Source organism: Stegostoma tigrinum, chromosome 17, assembly GCF_030684315.1.
Source record: "Stegostoma tigrinum isolate sSteTig4 chromosome 17, sSteTig4.hap1, whole genome shotgun sequence".
NCBI lineage: Eukaryota > Metazoa > Chordata > Chondrichthyes > Orectolobiformes > Stegostomatidae > Stegostoma > Stegostoma tigrinum.
Genome location: NC_081370.1, coordinates 42,079,456 through 42,099,383, shown reverse-complemented (window position 1 = coordinate 42,099,383; position 19,928 = coordinate 42,079,456). Strand labels below are relative to the sequence as shown.

General features: G+C 42.5%; 1 protein-coding gene across 3 annotated transcripts in view; it reads left to right on the top strand.

Annotated features, from left to right (window-relative positions):
- Positions 1 to 19,928, top strand: part of LOC125459451 (doublecortin domain-containing protein 1-like) — a 484,037-nt gene that overhangs the window by 37,734 nt on the left and 426,375 nt on the right. For all 3 annotated transcript variants that reach the window (XM_059652117.1, XM_048545936.2, XM_059652115.1), the window contains exon 2: positions 5,191 to 5,385. In XM_059652117.1, coding sequence (XP_059508100.1) covers positions 5,198 to 5,385 — 188 coding nt within the window. In that variant the 5' untranslated portion in view covers positions 5,191 to 5,197. The remainder of the gene's footprint in view (positions 1 to 5,190; positions 5,386 to 19,928) is intronic.

Below are 19,928 nucleotides of genomic sequence, written 5' to 3'. Positions count from 1 at the left end.
CTGTGCTGTAATTTTCTTTGTTTCTGGAGCAAAGGCCTGAACTGTCTCCACTCAATGCCATCCTTCTCCGCTTCGCTGAGCTTATCCTCACCCTCAACAACTTGTTTTTTAACTCCTCTTACTTTCTTTCGGTCAGAGCAGTGGCTATGAGTACCTATATGGGCCCCAGTTATTGTCTCTTTGTGGGGTACATGGAACATTACTTGTTCCAGTCCTATTCCAGACCCCTACCACAACTCTTTCTCCAATATATCAATGATATCATCGGCGCTCCTTCCCTCTCTCCAGAACTGGAAAAGTTGATCAATTTTGCTTCCAATTTCCACTCGGCCCTCACTTTCCCCGATCTATCTCTGACTCATGCCTTCCCTTCCTTGACACCCCTGTTTCCATTTCTGGGGATAGGCTGGCCACTAATATCCACCTAAAACCACCGACTCCCACAGCTACCTGGGCTATACATCCTCATACCCTGCTTCCTGTAAAGACTCCATTCTCCCAGTTCGTCCATCTCCATTGTATCTGTTCCGCTGAGGCCAACTTCGACAAGGGACCCTTCTAAATGTCCACCTTTTCCCTCAACAAATGATTCCCCAACACTGTTTTTGACAGGACCCTCAACCAGGTCTGATCCACCTTAGACACTTCCTCCTTCACCCCCTCTCTTCCTTCCTGCAACAGCAGAGTTTCCCTTGTCCTTACCTACTATCCCACCAACACCCACATCCGGAAGGTCATCAACTGCCATTTCCACCACCTCCAGTGAGATGCTACCACCAGACGCATATTCTCCTTGTCTGCCTACTGCAGGGACCATTCCCTCCAGGATACCCTGGTCCACTCTTCCTTCACTCCCAACCTCCCAACAGCTCCAACAGCCCCACTGCACCTTCCCCTCAGCTGCCATAGATGTAACACTGCCCATTCGCCTTCTCCCTCCTCAGTGCCCAAGGGCCCAAACATACCTTTCAGATGAAGCATCACTTCAGCTGCACTTCCCACAATCTACTCTACTGCATTTGCTGCTTGAAATGTAGTTTCCTCTACATTAGGGAAACAAAGCGTTGATTGGATGATGGCTTCACAGAACATTTAAGTTGTGTGTGCATAAATGACCCTGAGTTTCCGCTTGCCTGCCACTTTAACACACCACCTTGTGCCCCGATTAACATCTCCATCTCAGGCTTGCTGCAGTGTTGCAGTGAAGCTCAGGACAAACTGGAAGAACAACACCTCATTTTCTGCTTGGGGGCCCTGTAGCCCTTTAGACTCAATCTTGAGTTCAATAATTTTAGGGCCAAACTCTCTCATGTCCTAGGCTCCTACCCCACAAACCAGGCCTTGTTATCACATAGCTTATCATTACACATGATATATTTTTAGCCGTTAACAGTCTCCGTTAACAGCTATTCACCCTCCTAGCCAGATTGTTATCTACTCCTTTGCCTGTGTGACTGTTCTTTTCTATCTTTGGGCTCTATCCCCACCTATCATTCACTCCTTACCCCTCCCTCCAACTTATCCACTGCATATAAACCAACATTTTCCTAGCTACCATCAGTTCAGAGGAAGGATCACCAGACTGGAAATGTTAACTCTGATTTCTCTCTGCAATGCTGCCAGACGTGCTGAGTTTTTCCAGCAACTTCTGTTTTTGTTGTTGAGGATTCCAGGAGTCCATATTTAGTTGATTTCAGAAGTATTCACAAAGTGAAATATGATAAATGTGTAGCTCCTAACCCAACAGTAACCCACCACCAATGTTAATATGTGTTTCTTTATATTTTATTTTAATAAATTCAACATATCTAACTCTACAGAGTGTTACTTTCTTTCCAAATTAAGGTTGAACAATGAACGCAATGAAACCTTTTAATAGTCAAGTTACTCCAGTGCTCTTCTGATTGGTTGATTAACTTCTTTGTTAATTAAAACTTTTGCTTGTTAGCTATTGATTGATTTTTGTGTCACGTGTACTGAAATACAGTGAACAGCATTGTTTACAAGTGGAATAGGCAGATTACAGCAAGCAAAGGATGTACAGATCAAAAAGACGTAGAAACATACAGGTTACATTGCAGGTTAAATTATTTGAGGCTAGAGTCCATTCAACAGTCTTACAACAGATGGAAAGAGGCTGTTCCTGAACATTATCATGCATGTGTTTAGACTTCTGTATCTTCTGCCTGATGGAAGAGGTTGTAAAAAGTCATTATTCGGAGTGCAATGGGTCTTTGATGATGTTGACTGCCTTTCTGCAGCAGCGAGCTGTGTAAATAGAGTCCATGGATGGAAGGTTGGCTTCTGTGATCATCTAGGCTGAGCACACCACCTTCTGTAGTTTCTTACAGTCTGGGCAGAGCAGTTGCCATACCAGGCCATTATGCAGCCAGACAGTATGCTTCCAATGGTGGATCTGTAGAAGTTAGTGAGGGGCTTTATGGAAATGCCAAATTTCCTGTGCCACCTGGGGAAGAAGAGGTGTTGTTGTGCCTTCTTGACTGTTGCATCGACATGCAAAGACCAGAGCAGGTCATTGGTTATTGTCACTCGAAGAAACTTGATGCTGTTCACTCTCTCAACCTCAGTTCCATTTATGAAGATGGGGGCATGTTCTCCTCCTTTCTTTCTGAAATTGATGATCAGTTCTTTAGTTTTGCTGACATTGAGGGACAGATTGTTTTCATTGCACCGTGTCACCAAACCTTCTATCTCCCTTCTGTAGTTTGACTCATTGTTATTAAATATCCATCCCATTATGGTGGTGTCATCAGTGAGCTTGTAGATGGCATTAATTTGGAATTTGGCAACACAGTCGTGGGTGTAGCGGATTTCAGTAGAGGGCTAAGGATGCATCATTGGGAGTCTCCAGTGTTGAATGTTATTGTGGAGGAGATGCAGTTGCCTATCCTCACTGGTTACGGTCAGAAAGCTGAGGATCCAGTTGCAGAGGGTGGAGCCGAGACCAAGGTCGCACAGTTTTGAGATCAGAGGAGATAATGGTGCTGAAGGCAGAGCTGTATGCACCGAGCAGGAATCTGATGTAGGTGTCTTTGTTGTCCAAATGTTCCAGAGATATGTTCAGGGCTAGTGATATGGCATCCTCTGTGGACCTGTTACATTGGATTGAGGATCGGGGCAGGTTGGGACACTGGAGTTGATGTGGGCCATGGCCAGCCTCTCAAAGCACTTCAAATGATTATTGAAGTCAGATCCACTGGATGGTTGTCATTAAGGCACATTGTATATGTTTTCTTGGGTACGGAGATGAAGCTGGTCTTCCTGAAGCAGGCAGTGTCTCGGCTTGTAGGAGGAAAAGGTTGAAGATGTCGGTGAATATCTCCGCCAGTGGTGCAGGATCTGAGTGCTCAGCTGGGGACACCATCTGGCTCCATCGCTTTCCTTGTGTTGACTCCCAGGGAGACTGACCTGACTTCTGACATGGTGACAGAGCGTACAGGTGTGTCTGGGGCTGTCAGGGCAAGTGTTGTCACACTGGTGGTATTCTGCTCAAACCGAGCAGAGAAAGTATTGATTGTGTCAGGGAGGGATATGTAACCTGTAATGTTGTTTAGGCCTTACCATAGACAGCAGGGGTCTGGTTAGTAGGTCGGGGCCTCTAGCTTGGTCTGTTACTGCCTCTTGGCCTCCCTTCTGGGCTTTGCGGAGGTCATATCTGGTCTTGGTCTGGGTCTCCCAACTTGAATGCTGCACATCTGATCTTTAGTAGGAAGTAATTTCCTGGAATAGACAATAGTTCACCTGAGACAGACAATAGTTTGGTTTGCAACAAAAACAGAAATTACTGTAAAAGCTCAGCAGGTCTGGCAGCATCTGTGAAGAGAAAATCAGAGTTTGCATTCGGGGTCAAGTGAGTTTCTTGCTCAGAGTCATGGGTGCTGTCTGTTGTGTCACAGGTATTGCCTCAAGTGTTTCTTTATGTTTCTGATCTTTTGAAACCAGATTTTCATTTTTTTTAGCATTGAAGACAAGAAGATTAAGAATCAATACTCACAAGATATAGGGATAGCAAGAACTGCAGATGCTGGAGTCAGAGGCAACACAGTATGGAGCTGGAGGAGCACAGAAGGCCAGGCAGCATCAGAGGAGCAGGAAAGTCGATGGTTGGGGTTGGGACCCTTCTTCAGACCCTTTTTCTGAAGAAGGGTCACAACCTAAGGCATCAACTTTCCTGCTCCTCTGATGCTGCCTGGCCTTCTGTGTTCCTCCAACTCCATCCTGTGTTTTCACTCTCAAGATATAACCTTTCGACATCCTCTGGTTTGCCCTATGAGCTTCTCTCGCAGCTTTTCCCACATACCTTTCTTCATTATTTCCATTTGTTTCAACATATTTGTTGAAAGAACCATTCAGCACTTTCCCATTGTTACAGCAGTTTGATCCTCACATCTAGATGCTTGAAATTAATTTGTAGGATTAACATGCTACCCTGAAGCATGGATGAGTGAAGCTTCAGTACCACTTAAAAAATTCAACACATATCAAAGCTTTATTGGCACCCAGTTTGTCACATTAAAAACTCATTCCCTCCACCACCAGTGCACATGGCTGCATTAATTGGATGCATTACAATGCAGCAACTCGCCAAGACTTTTATAAAGTGCTTCTGAAACTCACAACCTTTATCACACAGAAAAATAATGGTTCTAGATACGAGGGAAAATGACCGCCTGCAATGTCCTTCATTGTCAGTAGGTCAAAATCCTGGAGTTCCCTTCCTAATAGCACAATGACAGAGTCTATGCCATAAGGTATGCAGCAGTTGAAAAAGGTGGCTCATCACCACCTTCCCAAGGACAGTTATTCATGGGTGATAAATATTGGCCATAAAAGTGATGCCAAATCCCACGACTGAATAATAAAAAAACTAGTTAAGATGTAAAAAGCAACATGAAAATGTGGAAATGTTAAATATTGGCATGTTATTCTTTCAGACATAGAAATATTGAATTTCAGATACCCCAAATTTACAAGATTTCTAACCTAAATGGCTAGGAATTTTTCTTCAGATTATTTTGATTCACGCTCAGAATCTAAGAATTGTTAAATCACCCTCCAGTGGACATGAATTAAGCTAATCACAAGACTTCCATTTCATCGTTCCTGGGTCTGTTTTACCACTTGTAACAATGTCTTTGCAATACCTCAACTCTCCATTTTCCTTTTTAGATATGAAATGGGTAAAAATCAGAGGCCAAAGAGTGCAAGCACATCTAGCAGCAAGACGTCTGAGACTACAGCCAGAGGCAGTGTGCCATACACCGATTCTCTGCGATCACAATGCAGCAGTTTGGAAGATGCTTTAGTACAAGAATATATTAAAGAGATCAGTAAATTTCCTTCATCATCGCAACGTTTACCAAGGTAAAAATTTAGTATATTGAGCCATTATTCAAGAACTTTTGGGGGTTGAAGGTTTCGTAATCAAATAAAATGATTGAAGTAAATGCCCGGTGGAAATGATACAAGAAAAATAAAAGATAAATAACTCATTAGAAAAATTTTAGTAAATAAGTAAGAAGTTGTGACTAGAACACTGATGATTGTATTTTTAGAGGCAGCCTTTAGAATGATGCAAACAGGAATAATCAGTTGGAATTCTGGCTGGATTTTTATTACCTGAACTGAAAGGAGGGTTACAGAAAAAAGGAAGCAAAATGCTATGATAAAATAGACATCTTTCCTTCCATTTTGACATAATTACAATGCAATGTAGTGAATACTGACCTGTATTCATTCAAAGCCTTCTGTGCATGCTCAGCTCTCAAACAACATAGCAAAGAATGGAAGATTTGCATTAACATTGCACTTTCAATGACAGTCAGATCTTTCATTGCCTACAGTCTATGAAGTACTTTTGCAATGTATCCAATGCAGTAATATAAGAAACTCGACAGACAATTTGTATGCAATAAACTCCAGTGTGATCATGATCTGTTTTTCTGTTGTTGATTTGAGAGATTAATATTGGACCAGATGCCATGGATAACTCTTCTGCTGTTCTTCAAAATAATGCCATTGAATATTTACAACCACCCAGTCAGGCAGATGGGACCTTAGTTTAATGTCTCTTCTGAAGCATGGCACCACCAACAACGTAGAACTCCCTAGTACTTAACTGACATGTCAGCTAGACTTTGTGATCAGAGATAATGGGAACTGCAGATGCTGGAGAATCCGAGATAACAAAGTGTGAAGCTGAATGAACACAGCAGGCCAAGCAGCATCTTAGGAGCACAAAAGCTGACGTTTCCGGCCGAGATCCTTCATCAGAAAAAGGGGATGGGGAGAGGATTTTGAAATAAGTAGGGACAGAGGGAGAGGCGGACCGAAGATGGATAGAGGAGAAGGTAGGTGGAAAGGAGAGTATAGGTGGAGAGCTAGGGAGGGGATAGGTCAGTCCGGAGAGGACGGACAGGTCAAGGGGGTGGGATGAGGTTAGTAGGTAGGAAATGGAGGCGGGGGGGAGGGAAGATTTTGAAGCAATAATCAACTGCACCTCCCAGTCGCGAACCATTTCAACTCCCCCTCCCATTCCTTAGACGACAAGTCCATCCTGGGCCTCCTGCAGTGCCATAATGAAGCCACGCAAAGGTTGCAGGAACAGCAACTCATATTCCACTTGGGAACCCTGCAGCCCAATGGTATCAATGTGGATTTCACAGGCTTCAAAATCTCCCCTTCCCCCGCTGCATCATAAAACCAGCCCAGCTCGTCCCCGCCTCCCTTTACATGTTCTTCCTCTCACCTATCACCTCCTCCCACCTCAAGCTGCACTTCCATTTCCTACTTACAAACCTCATCCCGCCCCTTGACCTGTCCGTCCTCCCCGGACTGATCTATCCCCTCCCTACCTCCCCACCCATACTCTCTTTACCCGGTGAAATGAGCTGAGAGAAACAGTGAAGGGCCAAGAGATGAGAAAAGGGAATGAGATGTGAGAAGGAAATAGTGAGTGAGAAAAGAAGGAGAACAAAAATCAAAGGAGGAATAAACAAAGTGAATAAAGGAGTGGGAATGAGTGAGGAAACAAGAGAGAAAGAATAAACAGCACAATGGAGGGAATTGGTGAGATAGAAAGATAATGAGAGAAGCAGTAAAAATGAATGAATCGAATGAGAAAGGACTGGATCATAAAAATGGGGCAATATTGGCAAGGTGGGATTAAATCGTAAATGGAAGGAAGAAACAGTGAAGAATCAGGGAAAGGAGGTGACTAGGGAAGATAATTTGTAAGAAAGGGAATCAAAACTAGAAACAATACATGATATGTCAAAAGTCACATCTGAGAGCTGTGTTCAACCTTTTTTTTACTATATGCTTTTATTTTTCTTTGCACTTTTCTTTCTTCTGCCTCTTTTTACTCCTAGATATTTGGAAAATTTGATACTTGGGAATTTTGTTCCCTGTTTTTGACGTCAGGGTAAACTCATTTACTGCTGTTCTTACAGTTGGTGGTGCCATGCTTCAGAAGAAACATTAAACTAAGGTCCCATCTGCCTGACTGGGTGGTTGTAAATATTCAATGGCATTATTTTGAAGAACAGCAGAAGAGTTTTTTGACTCATTGCCCAGCCCTCATTGCCATGAAATGTTTCAGATTTTGAGGGGGAAGGGCATCACTGAAGCTGAAACATTAACTCTGACTTTGCTCCACAGATCCTGCCAAACACGCTGAGCCTTTCCAGCAATTTCTGTTGATGCTCTGAAATGCTCAGTGGCTTGATTGGTCACTTCAGATGCCATTAGCAATTTGCCATACAGTATAGACTAGCATCACATACAGTTTAAAATGGATCCAATTTGCAATTTCCTTTCCTGGAAGATCATAAATGATTCAATTTGTTTTTGTACCAGCTCACTTATTACTCCATTTTATTTTACCTTTTTTTAAACCTATTTTTCTAAGCAACCTGTTCAGAGATGTTATCACCTACCTCTGAAGCAGGTGGGATTTGAACCAGGGCCTCCCAGTACAGGGGTTGGGACACCAGCACTGCGCCACAAGAAGGCCCGTTAGCTGACATATTTCCTCTGTTTCTCCCCCTTTGAACATGATGTCAGACCTGCTGAGTTTCTCCAACATTTACTGTTTTTTTTTGATATTTCTAAACAATCTGTTGCACAGATATTATGACACACCTCTGGAGCTGATGGAACTTGAGCCTGCGATCATAACTCTGTTTGTTTCACGATAATCATGGATAAGGATAGGTACATACAGCAGGGAGAGGTTCATAATTGGGGGAAGGGTAATTACAATTCAGTTAGGCAAGAACTGGGTAACATAAACTGGGAAGAGACGCTGTCAGGGAAGAGTGCCACAGAAATGTGGAGATTGTTTAAGGAATGCATACTGCGTGTGCTCGATATGTTTGCCCCTAGCAGGCAAAGAAGATGCGGTCGAGTGAGGGAGCCATAGTTCTCGAGAGAGGTCAAACGACTGGTTAAGAGGAAGAAGAAAACTTATGTAAGGTTGAGGGAAAGAAGAACAGAAAAGGCTCTAGAGGGATACAAGTTAGCTAGGAAGGAGCTGAAGAAAGGGTTTATGAGAGCTATAAGGGGGCATGAGAAAACCTTGGCTGATGGGATCAAGGAAAACTCCAAGGCATTTTACACATATGTGCAGAACAAGAGAAAGATCAAAGAAAGGGTAGGGCCGAACAAGGATTGTAAAGGGAATTTGTGCATGGAGCCGAAGGAGATAGGAGAGGTCCTTAATGAATACTTTCCTTCAGTATTCACAACTGAGAGGGACCTAGTTGTAGAGGAGGACGTTGTGAAACAAGCTGGTAGGCCGGAGGAGATTGATGTTAGTAAAGAAGATGTGCTAGGAATTCTGAGGAAGTTGAAGATAGATAAGTGCCTGGGCCTGATGGGATTTATCCAAGGAGTCTATGGGAAGTGAGGGATGAGATTACAGGGCCTTTGGCGATGGTCGTTTTGTCCTCAGTGTGCATGGGTACAGTGCCGGAAGATTGGAAAAAGGCAAATATCATTCCCTTGTTCAAAAAAGGGAACAGAGATAACCCCAGAAATTACAGGTCAGTTAGTTTTACTTCAGTGGTGGGCAAATTATTGGAAAGGATGCTGAGAGACAGGATTTATGATCACTTGGAAAGGCACAGTTTGATTTGTGATAGTCAGCATGGATTTGTGAAAGGTAGATCATGCCTCACAAACCTTATTGAATTCTTTGAAGAGGTGACCAAACACGTGGATGAACGTGGAACAGTGGGTGCGATATTGCATGGATTTAAGTAAGGTATTTGATAAGGTTCCCCATGGTAGGCTCATGCAGAAAGTAAGGAGGCATGGGATGGGGAAATGTGGCAGATTTGATTCCGAATTGGCTGACACTTAGATGACAAAGGGTGGTAGTGGATGGAAAATATTCAACATGATGCTCAGTTACAAGTGGTGTACCACAAGGATCTGTTCTGGGTCCTCTTCTATTTGTGATTTTTGTAAATGATTTGGATGAAGCAGTGGAAGGGTGGACTAGCAAGTTTGTGGATGATATGAAGGTGGGACACATTGTGGAGACGGTGTGGAGGGCTGTTCTAGGTTACAAAGGGACATTGATAGGATGCAGAGCTGGGCTGAGAAGTGGCAGTTGGCGGTTAACCCTGAAAAGTGTGAGGTGATTCATTTTGGAGGGACAAACTTGAAAGCAGAATACAGGGTTAATGGAAAGATTCTTGGCAGTGTGGAGGAGCATAATGGATCATATGGGGTTCATGTTCACAGTTGCCTGAAAGCTGCCACCCAGGTGAATAGAGTTGTTAAGAAGTCATATGGTGTGTTGGCTTTGATTAATAGAAGGATTGAGTTCAAGAGCCATGAAGTTATGCTCCAGCTATACAAAAGCCTGGTTCAGCCACATCTGGAGTATTGTGCACAGTTCTGATCACCTCATTACAGGAAAGATGTGGAAGCGTTAGAAAAGGTGCAGAGGAGATTTACCAAGATGTTGCCTGGAATGGAGGAAAGGTCTTACGAGGAAAAGTTGAGAGATCTAGGGCTTTTCTCTTTAGAACAGTGAAGGATGAGAGGTGACTTGATAAATGTGTACAAAATCATCAGAGGTATAGCTAGAGTTGACAGCCAGAGACTTTTTCCTAGGGTGGAGGTTTACGAGGGGACACAGGTTTAAAGTGAAAGGAGGTAGATATCGGGGAGACGTCAGAGGTAGGTTCCTTACTCAGAGAGTGGTCGGGGCATGGAATGCATTGCCGGAGAGTGTACTTGAGTTGGCCTCATTAGGAACATTTAAGTGGCTATTAGATAGGTGTATGGATGATAGTATAAGGTAGTGGTGGAAGTTAGACAGACCTTAGATTTCGGGTAAAAGTTCGGCACAACATCGTGAGCTGAAGGGCCTGTACTGTGCTGTACTGTTCTACGTTCTATGGGCCTCCAAGCCCAGAGACTGAGACATTACCACTTTGCCATAAGCATCCCTAGCTCATATATTACCACCTTATCTGGTTAATGGAATGCAGCTTATAAATATTAATATATTATTAATGGTGTTTATTAGTTAAAAGAACACATAAATATTATTGCAGCGAGCTCACAGTACTTAAACTGTATTGAGCTCTACTAAGGGACAAGTTACAGATTATCCATAACATTTTCCAGCTAACATGTAATGATAAAGCTTAGCATTTCAACCTTGGCAGACCAATATAGGGTTCCAGTTTTTGAAATTGAGGTCTTAATTCTGTGGGGGTGGTGTGCAAAGCTTCACCTCCGGCATTCAGCAGTTTTGAAAAACAGATTTGAAATATAATCCTGCAGTTTTTGCTTCCTTGTACCATTGATGTGGTGTCACTCCATTCTTTCAATTTTCAAATTCATTTCCTAAAATGGAATAATACAGAAGGAAAGAAAGAAAAAAATTGCATGCGTGTAGCACCTTTCACAATCTCCAGCTGTCCCAGAATGCTTTACAGCCAATTAAGACATCTTGAAGTGTATTTGTTACTTTAATGGGGGAAACATGGTCGTCAATTTGCATGAGGCAAGATCCTATGAACAGCAATGAGATAATGATCAGTTTTAGGGGTGTTTGTCTAAAGATAAATTTAAACAAAAACTTTAGATAGAACTCCCTCACTGTAATTTAAAATATCGACATGGGATTTTTTACTTTCAATGAAAATTTGTAACTCCAAAATTGCTGCACTGGGACTGAAAGCCTGGACTTTATTCTCATATCTCTGGAGTTCTATTTAAATGTACAAGCTTTTGACTTAAAGATGCTGCTGAACTACAACTGACACAAAATTTGGATAAGCAACTTAGGCATTTTAAATTTGGTAAAAGCGAAATACTGCAGATGGTGGAGATCTGAAATAAAAGCAGAAAGTGCTGGAAAAACTCAGGCCTGTGGTGAGAGGAACAAAGTTAATGTTTCAAGTCCAATATGACTTCTTTGGAACTCTCTTTTGTCTTACATTTGCTGCTTGATTAGTTTGGATTGCAGGAGGCCAACATGCATACACTACGATGCCTGTACATAGTTCTCCTTCAATCTACCCTAAATATCAGACATAAAACAACTTCTGTTCTCTTATCTTGAGGAGAAATTCCTAAATCTTTCCCCTTGTTGGAGCTCTGTTGATGCCGAATAAATATGATTTAAAGCTAGAAGACAAAGTTTCAGATCATGTATTCATCAGATCCACCAGCAAGTGTCCCATTATTGTTCACAATTCTGGATGCCAGCTGTCAAGTTGCCAGTAATTTAAAAATTAAATGTTTGAATTAAGAAAATGCTTTTAGAACATTATCATGCCAATAATAGCCATTTATGGACAACTCTCTCAGTACTTCATTTTTAATGAAAGAATCAGAAACACATTATTATAAAACGTATGTACGTACAATAGTGGATTTCAAGCAATTCAATGCAATCTTTTCTGCTGATGTAAATTATTTTATTCAAAGGATGCACATGAAGTTGTTTGACTATGAATTCTAAGACTCCAAGATAAGCAGACAGACAGAAATCTTTTAAAGTTCCCGTTGTGTTGGCTCCGACTTCAATGGAAAGCAAACATTGCAAACAGTTACCTGGGCCAATTCTACTGTGACCTGACTGATTCAACTGGACCTTGATGACTGGCATATGCCTGAAAAGCGGTCCCCAGGGATCCAAAAAATGTCACAAGTACTGAGAGTGGGTGCTGCAGTCTGCTCCAGTGCCGTTGGCAATGCTGTGCACTCTTCAAGGATACATGAAATGCATGAAAATGCTTAATCAAAGTTATTCTTTCTAGCCTGTGGCAGGCAAACTTCATGCTGGTTATTATGCAAGTAAATAACTTATGGCTGGCATCTATAAGCAACATGTTATTCTATTTTCTGATTTTAAACTCTTTAGTTTGAAGCTTTCCCATTCCTCCACACCACCCCTCTCACTTTACTCCTGTGTAAAGAGTTAATATTGAATGCTGACAGAACAAGTGTAATGTTGTTAACGGCAAGGTAGAAGTCCAATCACAAAAGATTGTTTCAGCTTCAATTGTGTGAATTGCTTATTCCAAACAAATCAAACTTATTGTTTCCATAAGTGAGATAGACAGATTAGTACAACAGTGCCAAATTGCAGACTCTTTTGTATTATGCTGGTAACTGGGTTTGATATAGTTCATATTCATTGTCTGTAGCCTTGGGGTGAGGACCAAGATAGCACTTGAACTCATCAGCCTAAACAAGCTTGGAACTTAGTCTCCAGGGGTGAAAGAACATGACTTTAACTGGTTCAGCACTGACTTCCTTATAATATAAAAGTAGCCAATCTCTTTTACTTAGATATTTTTAAAAAATTTGATTTATTTTAAGAAGAGTACACAGGAATGTTTGCAAGCTGTAACCACATATTTTAGACAATAGACAATAGACAATAGACAATAGGTGCTGGAGTAGGCCATTCGGCCCTTCGAGCCAGCACCACCATTCATTATGATCATGGCTGATCATCCACAATCAGTATCCTGTTCCTGCCTTATCCCCATAACCCTTGATTCCACTATCTTTAAGAGCTCTGTCTATCTCTTTCTTGAAAGCATCCAGAGAGTTGGCCTCCACTGCCTTCTGGGGCAGAGCATTCCATATGTCGACCACTCTCTGGGTGAAGAAGTTTTTCCTCAACTCTGTTCTAAATGGCCTACCCCTTATTTTTAAACTGTGTCCTCTGGTCCTGGACTCACCCATCAGTGGAAACATGCTTCCTGCCTCCACAGTGTCCAATCCTTTAATAATCTTATACGGCTCAATCAGATCCCCTCTCATCCTTCTAAACTCAAGAGTATACAAGCCCAGTCGCTCCAATCTTTCAACATATGATAGTCCCGCCATTCCGGGAATTGACCTTGTGAACGTACGCTGCACTCCCTCAATAGCAAGAATGTCCGTCCTCAAATTGGGAGACCAAAACTGCACACAATACTCCAGGTGCGTCTCACCAGGGCCCTGTACAGCTGCAGAAGGACCTCTTTGCTCCTATACTCAATTCCTCTTGTGATGAAGGCCAGCATGCTATTAGCTTTCTTCACGACCTGCAGTACTAGCATGCTTGCTTTCATTGACTGATGTAGAAAAACACCTAGATCTCACTGTGCTTCCCCTTTACCTAACTTGACTCCATTTAGATAGTAATTTGCCTTCCTGTTAATGCCACCAAAGTGTATAATCACACATTTATCCACATTAAACTGCATCTGCCATGCATCCATCCACTCACCTAGCCTGTCCAAGTCACCCTGTATTCTAATAACATCCTCCTCACATTTCACACTGCCACCCAACTTTGTGTCATCAGCAAATTTGCTAATATTACTTCTAATGCCTTCGCCTATATCATTAATATATGTCGTAAACAGCTGCGGTCTCAGCACTGAACCTTGTGGTACCCCACTGGTCACTGCCTGCCATTCAGAAAGGGACCCATTTATCACTACTCTTTGCTTCCTGTCAGCCAGCCAATCTTCAATCCAACTCAGTGTTTTGCCCCCAATACCATGTGCCCTAATTTTGTTCACCAATCTCCTATGCGGGACTTTATCAAAGGCTTTCTGAAAGTCCAGGTACACTACGTCCACTGGCCCTCCCTTATCCATCTTCATAGATACATCCTCAAAAAATTCCAGAAGATTAGTCAAGCACGATTTCCCCTTCGTAAATCCATGCTGACTCTGACCTATTCTGTTACTGCTATCCAAATGAGTCGTAATTTCATCTTTTAAAATTGACTCCAGCATCTTTCCCACCACTGACGTCAGGCTAACCGGTCTATAATTTCCTGTTTTCTCTCTCCCTCCTTTCTTGAAAAGTGGGACAACATTTGCCACCCTCCAATCCACAGGAACTGATCCTGAATCTATAGAACCTTGGAAAATAATTACCAACGCGTCCACAATTTCTACAGCCACCTCCTTAAGAACCCTGGGATGCAGACCATCAGGTCCCAGGGACTTATCAGCCTTCAGGCCTAACAGCCTATCCAACACCATTTCCTGCCTAATATAAATACCCTTCAGTTCGTCCATTACCCTCGGTCCTCCAGCCACTACTACATCTGGGAGATTGCTTGTGTTTTCCCGAGTGAAGACAGATCCAAAGTACCTATTCAACTCATCTGCCATTTCTTTGTTCCCTATAATAAATTCACCCGTTTCTGACTTCAAGGACCCAACTTTAGTCGTAACCATTTTTTTCTTTTCACATAGCTAAAAAAGCTTTTACTATCCTCCTTTATATTTTTGGCCAGTTTTCCTTCATAGCTCATTTTTTCTCTGTGTATTGCCTTTTTAGTTATCCGCTGTTGCTCTTTAAAAGCTTCCCAGTCCTCCGGCTTCCCACTCATCTTTGCTATGTTATACTTCTTCTCTTTTATTTTTATACAGTCCTTAACTTCCCTCTTCAGCCACGGCTGCCCCTGCCTCCCCTTAGGATCTTTCTTCCTCTTTGGTATGAACTGATCCTGCACCTTCTGCATTATATCCAGAAATGCCTGCCATTGTTGTTCCACTGCCATCCCTGCGAGGGTATTGAACCACTGAACTTCGGCCAGCTCCTCCCTTATAGCTCCATAGTTCCCTTTGTTCAACTGCAATACTGACACATCCAATTGTCCCTTCTCCCTCGCAAACTGCAGATTAAAACTTATCGTATTATGGTCACTACCTCCTAATGGCTCCTTTACTTTGAGGTCCCTGATCAAATCCGGTTCATTGCACAACACCAGATCCAGAATTGCCTCCTCCCTGGTAGGCTCCAGTACAAGCTGTTCTAAGAATCCATCTCGGAGGCACTCTACAAACTCCCTTTCTTGGGGTCCAGTACATTCCTGATTCTCCCAGTCTACCCGCATGTTGAAATCTCCCATAACAACTGTTGTGATACCTTTGTGACAGGCCAATTTCAACTCTTGATTCAACCTGCACCCGACCTCCTGACTACTGTTTGGGGGCCTGTAGATAACTCCCATTAGGGTCTTTCTACCCTTAGAATTTCTCATTTCTATCCATACTGACTCTACATCTCCTGACTCTATGTCCCCCCTCGCAAGGGACCGAATATCATTCCTCACCAATAGGGCTACCCCAACCCCTCTGCCCCCCAGTCTGTCCTTTCGATAGCACGTATCGACTTGAATATTCATTTCCCAGGCCCTGTCCACTTGAAACCACGTCTCAGTTATCCCCACAACATCATACTTGCCAACTTCCAACTGAGCCTCAAGCTCATCCACCTTATTCCTTATGCTTTGTGCATTCATATATAATATTTTTAATTTGTTTCTCCCCCCACCCTTCCTATCAATCCCTATTTCATTTGGCCATACTGTACAATCCCTTCTTTAGTTTTCTGCTCTGTTGATTCTGTTGTCCTTCTTAACCTCTCTTATTCTCACTTCCCCTTTAACTTCATTCTTAAATTTCCAGTTTGGCCCCCCCCCCCCCCCATTACTTAGTTTAAACACACCTGTGTTGCAGTGGCAAACCTGCCTGCCAGAAAGCTGGTCCCCTGATTATTAAGATGCAAACTGTCCCTCCTGTACAATTTATTCTTACCCCAAAACATACCCCAGTGATCCAAGAATTTAAATCCTTGCTTCCTACACCAGTCCCTCAGCCACACGTTCAGGTCCATTATCTGTTCCTGCCCTCTCCAGCCCGAGGAGCTGGAAGCAAACCAGAGATAACCCTGGAAGTCCTGCTTTTCAGCCTTCTTCCGAGTTCTCTGAAGTCCCGCTGTCGAATGCTCCTCCTTTTCTTCCCGACGTCATTAGTGCCGACATGCACCACCACCTCTGGGTCTTCACCTTCACCCTCGAGGATTCTCAGCACTCTATCAGTGACGTCCTGGATCCTGGCACCAGGAAGGCAACACACCATCCTCAAATCTCGCCTGTTGCTGCAGAATCCCGTCAGTCCCTCTCACAATGGAGTCCCCTATTACCACAGCTGTCTGTGATGTCTGACTTCTCGGCTCTGCCTCTACAGCAATTTTTGACTCGCAGACCTGTCCACCTCTCGGACTGGCAGTGTCATCTGTCTCAGCAGTTTCCAAGACAGTCAGCCTGTTTACAATAGGTGCTTCCCCTGGGGTCACTTGTACTTCATTCATGTCTTCCTTTGTCATCGACATCCCCCTTCTCTCTTCAGGTATCCTCGGTGTAGTGACCTTGCTGAAGGTCCTGTCCAGAAAATTCTCATTCTCTTGGATGAGCCTGAGGTCTTCTAGATCTTTCTTCAGTGCTGCAACAACCTCCTTCAGAAGCTGAATGTGTACACACTTACACAGCTATAGGAGCCAGAAACATCATCACTGTCCCTGACCTCCCACATCATGCATGCAGCACACTGAATCAGCTTGGCAGACCCTCTTCAACAGTGGCGTAATCTCACTGAGCCTCTTCACCGAAAACTCGCACTTTACTCACCAGGCACTTCCCTCAGCCCTTGTGTGTTTGCTGTGAGTCTGTGGACTCTTAATTAGGTTAGAGGAGGATGGTGGGAGGGAGGCCCTACCATGTAGGACCTGGGGCTGAGAACACACTTACTTAAATAGCACTCCGCTGCAAAAAGGACCCACTGTCTTCGAGGTAAGTACTTAAATAGCACTCACTTACCTTCCCAACTGCCTCTCTGCCCTGACCTCACGTCTGCTTGGCTCGTCTGCTCTCCGCTGCATTTTCCGAGTGATAAACTTGATGAGTCAAATTATACTTATAGGGATATTATAAAATCAGATTTAAAATCAGATACCTGTTAGGAATAAGTGAATAAATTGAATACTTCGGAAAAAAAAATTGAAAAATTTGATTTCATTATTTATGATTTTTCAAATATCCATAGATGTTAGTAGTTCTATCCAATAGTGACATTATCTGTTGTTTACTTCTAACAATTAGGGCGGCATGGTGGTTAACACTCCTGCCTCACAGCACTAGGGACTTCAGTTTGAATCCACTCTCTGGCAACTGTAAGTTTGCACATCCTCCCCGTGTCTACATGAGTTTCCTTTGGGTACTCCGGTTCCCTCCCATAGTTTAAAGCTGTGTAGATTAGATGGATTGGCCACGCTAAATTGGCCATCGAGTGCAGGCTAGTGGATTAGCCATGGGAAATGTGGGATTATAGGGATGGGTGGGTTGGGTGAGGTGCTCTTTAGGTCAGCATGGGCTGAATGGCTTGCTTCCACACTGTAGTGATTCTATGATTCTAAGTCTAGGCATGACAGTGGGCCAGGCCATCATACATTTATAATTCTATAAATAAGAAGTACAGTTAGAAGAAAATAAAAATACTGTAGGCTAGCAACCTGGATTTCAAGCGGCTTTAGCTAATTTGACCTTGCTTTCTGGAATTTACTGCCGGAATTGTGTCTGCCTTGATGTTTCTTTTCCTTTTGTGAGTTTTGTGCCATCTCTTGTGCTAACTTTTCATTATTGCTCTTAACTTACCGAATTCTCCTTGGTTCTGGCCACTGTTTCATGAAGTATATAGGGATATTTATCCTGTGAAATTTGCTAAGTTTTAAAGAAATGAATTCTTGGCCATTTACAGAAGAAACCTACAGTGAGCTCAGGGAGCCAGGTGGGCTGATCGAAAGAGTCATCACTGATGGGTTTTCGGAGAGCTTTAAAGGAACTGTCCGAGTTGGAAGTGTGTAGGAGTTCAGTCAGGGAAGGTTTAGGAAGAGAATTCCACAATGTGAATATGTGATGGGTCAGTGGGAACCTGAAATGTCAAAGTTAAAGAACAAAGAGGTGTACAAGTAGCTAGAGTCAGGAGAATAGAGGCCTTTAAGCGGTATTGGGGAAATGGAGTAATAAAACATCGTCCTCATTTGTCCTTTTGTACTTTGAGTGGTAGAGCTCCTCTTTAGATTATTTTCCTAAGCTGCCCTTCTGAGGTGGGTGGTCTCTTACGGATCTTTATCACCCAGGAGCACAAGTACTGGAAACTGCATCCTGTTAACTGTTGTGCTAATATGAAAACTCATTTTCTTATTATTGACTTCAATCCCTTTTGGTACGGGTATGGTGGCAGTGGAAGCACTGATCTGGCATGGCTCGGGAGGAGGTCTTTCTCATCTCTCACATGTTACCTGGCAACAAAGGAAGGCTGTATGATGATTCAAATCACTCTGCTACTGTCCCTTCTCCCAGCTGGGTAATTGGATTTAGAGTAAAATGTTGTGAAGTGCATGTCACTGCAAGGGCTGCCAGCCTTGGACTTCTAACCATTCAGGAGTCACTCCAGTTACCACTTCAAATGGTGCGTTTGATGTTAGAGTTGTCCAATTCAATTATATTTTAAAATGCCAATGCTTGTTTGCAGAGCATATTTTAGATGCAATTGCCTTTGGAATCTATAGATTTTACAGTTTGAAACTTGCTTTAACTGAAACATTTTAAAATGTTTTCAGTTCTATTTTAACACAATACAATCTTGCTGTCATTACATGAAATGACAACATACTTGATGTATCTATGCGATTATCTGACTGCAAACATACGGAAACATACACATTGCACAATGCTGGTAAGTTAAGGGCATTGTGCAATGTGACATTTCTACATTGTAGATTAAATAGAGAAGGCAAGGTAAATCTAGAAGTTAAATGGGATTTAACTGAATTGCACAACAGCATTGTGTCTGTTAGAAAGTCAAGAATACTAACACATGGTAATGGATTAGAAGGTTTTTTTGTCTGCAGTTGGTGGATTGTATATTTAAGTAATGCCTGCCCATGCGAATTCTCACAAATAGTTGTAGTGTTGGAAGGAAAAAAAGAGTATTTGACATGCATGTAATACTTTGGCATCCAGCCGCAGCAAGTCTAAAACCCTGCCAACTGTCATTATCCTTCTGGTAAATTCAGTTCTTATAAACTGTGTGATAGCACAGGACTGCATAGTTCCCATTGAACCAGAGTCTGTCTGAGTAGCAGCATTTTCCACTCTTGAATGGGACTGTTGGCCTCATGGGGATTCATGTCTTAGAATGTGGTAAGTGATTAGATTGGCCCAGATTTTAAAATGCTCCACTGTTCTACTGCTACTGAAAGACATTTCCTATTCTTCCCTGCCAGCTTTGTCAAAGCAGTGGATTATCTCTGTGGTCTTCTTTGTGATGTGTAGTCTAACCTAATGCCAGTTTACTAAAGGCTTGTGATATGTAAGAAAATGTGCTCTCTTTCTCTACGTTTCTTTAACCTGAGAATCACTTAATTAAGTTTGAATGAAGATAATAGTCTTTATTACATTTATGTTTGTTGAACCAAAATGTTGGGATAAAATTAGATCTGTAATGTTATCTGAGTTCATCAATTTTTTAAAATGTGTTGATATAAAATAAAAGATACAACAAACATAGAGATCAGCT